The sequence below is a fragment of the Rhincodon typus genome, chromosome 20 (genome assembly GCF_021869965.1).
Source record: "Rhincodon typus isolate 14 chromosome 20, sRhiTyp1.1, whole genome shotgun sequence".
Lineage (NCBI taxonomy): Eukaryota > Metazoa > Chordata > Chondrichthyes > Orectolobiformes > Rhincodontidae > Rhincodon > Rhincodon typus.
Genome location: NC_063351.1, coordinates 31136956 through 31141324, shown reverse-complemented (window position 1 = coordinate 31141324; position 4369 = coordinate 31136956). Strand labels below are relative to the sequence as shown.

General features: G+C 42.4%; 1 protein-coding gene across 1 annotated transcript in view; it reads right to left on the bottom strand.

Annotated features, from left to right (window-relative positions):
• The window catches only part of prdx3 (peroxiredoxin 3), a 16062-nt gene that overhangs the window by 6943 nt on the left and 4750 nt on the right, over window positions 1–4369 (bottom strand). The window contains exons 4-5 of the mRNA XM_020537331.2: window positions 4052–4187; window positions 3495–3598 (exon numbers count right to left, since the gene is read on the bottom strand). Of these exons, the coding sequence (XP_020392920.1) occupies window positions 3495–3598; window positions 4052–4187 (240 nt within the window). The remainder of the gene's footprint in view (window positions 1–3494; window positions 3599–4051; window positions 4188–4369) is intronic.

Genomic DNA, 4369 nt, shown 5'->3' with positions numbered 1-4369 from the left:
AAACAACTGCACCTCCCAGTCGCGAACCATTTCAACTCCCCCTCCCATTCCTCAGACGACATGTCCATCCTGGGCCTCCTGCAGTGCCACAACGATGCCACCCGAAGGTTGCAGGAACAGCAACTCATATTCCGCTTGGGAACCCTGCAGCCCAATGGTATCAATGTGGATTTCACAAGTTTCAAAATCTCCCCTCCCCCCACCGCATCCCAAAACCAGTCCAGCTCGTCCCTGCCTCCCTAACCTGTTCTTCCTCCCACCTATCCCCTCCTCCCACCCCAAGCCGCACCTCCATCTCCTACCGACCAACCTCATCCCGCCCCCTTGACCTGTCCGTCCTCCCTGGACTGACCTATCCCCTTCCTAACTCCCTACCTACACTCACCTTTCCTGGCCCCATCCCCGCCTCTTCGACCTGTTTGTTTCCTCTCCACCTATCCTCTCCTCTATCCCTCTTCTATCCGCCTCCCACTCTCTCCCTATTTATTTCAAAACCCCCTTCCCCTCCCCCTTTTCTGATGAAGGGTCTAGGCCCGAAACGTCAGCCTCTCTGCTCCTATGATGCTGCTTGGCCTGCTGTGTTCATCCAGCCCTGCACCTTGTTGTCTCGGATTCTCCAGCATCTGCAGTTCCTACTATCTCTGATTCAAAAAAAAAAAAAAAACTTGCACTTCTATTTAGTGCCTTTTACATGGTCAGAAAATCCCAAAGCCCTATACAACCAGGACACTTTTCAATATAGGGACCGATTGTTGTCATTGCACCACATCACCAAGCCCTCTATCTCCCTTCTGTATTTTGACTCGCTGTTGTTAGATATCTGTCCCACTATGGTAGGGTCATCAGCGAACCTGTAGATGGCATTCGTTCAGAAGTTGGCAACTAAGTTGTAGGTGTACAGGGAATACAGTAGGAGGCTGAGGACACATCCTTGGCAGGCTCCAGTATTGAGTGTCAGAGGAGGTGCAGTTACCTATCCTCACTGATTGCAGTCTACGGGTCAGAAAGTGGAGGATCCAACTTCAGAGAGCGGAGCTGAGACCAAAGTCACGCAGTTTTGAGATCAGTCTGGAGGGGATAACGGTGTTGAAGGCAGAGCTGTAGTCAATGAGCAGGAGTCTGACATAGGTGTCTTTGTTGTCCAAATGTTCCAGGGATGAGTGCAGGGCTAGGAATATGGCATCTTCTGTGGATCTGTTGCGTCAGTAGGCAATCGAGGCAGGTTGGGATACTGGAGGTGATGTGGGCCATGACCAGTCTCTCGAAGCACTTCATGACTACTAAAGTCAGAGCTATTGGGCAGTAGTCATGAAGGCACATTGCATGTCTTTTTTTGGGTAAGGGGATGATGGTGGTCTTCTTGAAGCAGGTGGCGATTTCGGCTTGTGGGAGGGAGATGTCGAAGATGTCAGTGAATACCTCCGCAAGTTGGTCTGCACAGGATCAGAGTGCTCGGCTGGGGACACCGTGCAGGCCCCGTCGCTTTCCTTGGGTTAACTCCCAGGAAGATTAATCCGACTTCTGAAGCAGTGACAGAGGGTACAGGTGTGACTGGGGCCGTCAGGGCAGACATTACCATGCCAGTGGTATTCTGCTCAAACCGAGCATAGAAAGCATTGAGTGAGTCAGGGAGGGATGTGTCATTGTCCACTATCTTACACTGTTTCATTTTGTACCATGTAATGTTGTTTAGGCCTTGCCATAGACAGTGGGAGTCTGTTTGGTAGGTCTGGGCCTCTAACTTGGTCCGGTACTGCCTTGTGGCCTCCCTGATGGCTCTGCGGAGGTCATATCTGGATCTTCTGTATTGGTCCTGCTCACCTGATTTGAATGCTGCACACCTGGTCTTCAGTAGGGAGTGGATTTCCTGGCTCATCCAAGGTTTTCGGGTGGGGAATGCTCAGATTGATTTTTTTGGTACACAGTCCTGCATGCATTTGCTAACCAAGTCCATGACAGTGGTGGCATACTCATCCAGGTTTTCTGCTGAAGACATCCAGTCCACTGAGTCCAAGCAGTCCTGGAGACAGTCTTCTGCGGCCTTGAAACAGCATTGAACTTGGTTTCATCAAGGATTCTCCCATTTCAGCTTCTGCTTGTAAGCCGGGAGGAGGAACATGGTGCTGTGGTCAGATTTTCCAAAGTGTGGGCTGGGGATTGAGAGGTAGGCATCTTTGATGGTTGTGTAGCAGTGGTCCAGAACGTTCAGCCCTAATGCAACACAACCCGTTGTAGTAGTGCAAGAAAGAAAGCAGAATTGAAAATTTTGCTAATCTTTGGAACAGAGGTTGCTGCCAGATTCACAGAATGCAAACTAGACTGATGGTAAAAATTTCGATGTAAGCAATCCCAGTGTACTGCTTAAGTTTCTAAATAACAGCAGATTGGCCTTAATGTCAAGGACAGCATTCATCATCATTATTCTATGGTACGCACTGCAACATCCACACATGCAGAGACAATTTGGAAAACCAGGAGCTGCTCAATGATTCATTGCTCGGTTAAAGGGCGAGTTTATTGATTTCTATATGTTTTGCACCATCAATGAATTAATGTAAACTTCTTTTTGTGTTATTACTCTTGTTGCAAAATCCCTAAAAATTCCTTGTGAAGTTAAGTGGGTTTTTTAAACAGCATATTAATCCATAGCTTGCACTGATCAAGACCTCTGGCTTGAAAAATCTAACATTATAACTGTTGAGTGTTCCATTTCTCAAGTCATGATACTACAGGTTTTATTTTTCTGTAACAAAATATGTCAGTCTTTAATTGCAAGTCTATGTCCTGATGTTTATTTTGCGTTCAGCATGGTTATATAAAGTGATGTTAAAATGTATTCATGGGATGTGAGCATCGTTGGCTAAGACAACATTTATTGCCCATTCCAATTTGCCCTTGAGAAGATAGTGGTGAGCTGCCTTCTTGAACCACTTCATGTAGGAAGACCTACAATGCTGTTAGGAAGGGAGATTGATAAAACCTGCCTGTTACTTGCTGGTTTATCATGTGAAAATTTTTCAATGACTGCCTGCTTAGCCTGCCTAATGGCATCGCTATTCCTGGATTCTAGTTTCTTCCTACATCTAGCATTAAATTAGCTTCAAGAAAAGCAAAGTTCATGACACCCAGCACACTAGATATTTGTGGGCAGCTCAAAACATAGTGACTTCACCAGTGAGTGCTAGACCTGGGTCAAACTAAATACTTTTTATGGTCAATATCTAAACATATCTGCTCACTTGAAAACACAATCGGAAGGCAGATTTTCTGATCCATCTGCAAGCAACTAATTCCAATACCACCACACATTAAAAATTGAAACCCAGTGTCCTCGATGATACATATTAAAGTGCTTAAAAAAGTGTCCTCAAATCTCACCCTGTACCTCATTAATATAACTCTACCAATTAATTCCACTACTACTGAGAAGGTCAAGACTAAAGTTAGACTACTACTTCAATTCTGCTTAACCTACAACAATAAAAACCTCTTACCTCAGTGCAATACCAGCATTTTCCAATAACACTCCATAATCCCGAGAGATCTGCTTTGTTATATCAGACAATAGTGGTATATTCATATGCCCTAGACCCCCGCTCTGGGTTGAGAAAAAAAAAAGAAAGTTACCAAAAAAACCTGTTAAAGGAAAATTTACTTCCGAATGCTAAAGTTACTTATTAAAAAGCTTTATACCAAGTACAAATAGAGAATTCCTGATTACTATGCCAGATTTAGATATAAAAACAAACTATATCTACAACTGTCTCCACTCTAAACTTGGTTATGCATGAATAAAGTCATATTCTACTTTCAGACACCACCTAAAATATTTTGTTTTTGTCATCATTAGTGCTTGATAAGACATTCTTTCCTTTCCAAACAAATTCAATATTCTGAAAGATTGAAACAGAATTGTTTAGCAGTTATCTTATTCAAACACTAACTTTATAGGACTACTGCAACTGAAACTCATCTGAAATCTAATTTTTTCTAGAAGACAAATAAACATCAAAAGGTCCAGGTGTATAAATCTTCATGCTTACTTCCATACCTTTCTCGGAGTATTGATCCAGGCAAGATGAGAGAAATGAGAGTCTACAGAAACACCAATTACTTCACAGTTCACATCATGGAACTCGTTTGCTTTGTTACTAAATGCAACAATCTCAGTTGGACAAACAAATGTGCTGCGAAAAGAAATTTAGAGAAGTTTAAATGCAGACATAATATTATTATTAATAATAATGATAATAATAATAATAATGATAATAATAATAATAATGATAATAATAATAATAATGATAATAATAATAATAATGATAATAATAATAATAATGATGATAATAATAATAATGATGATAATAATAAT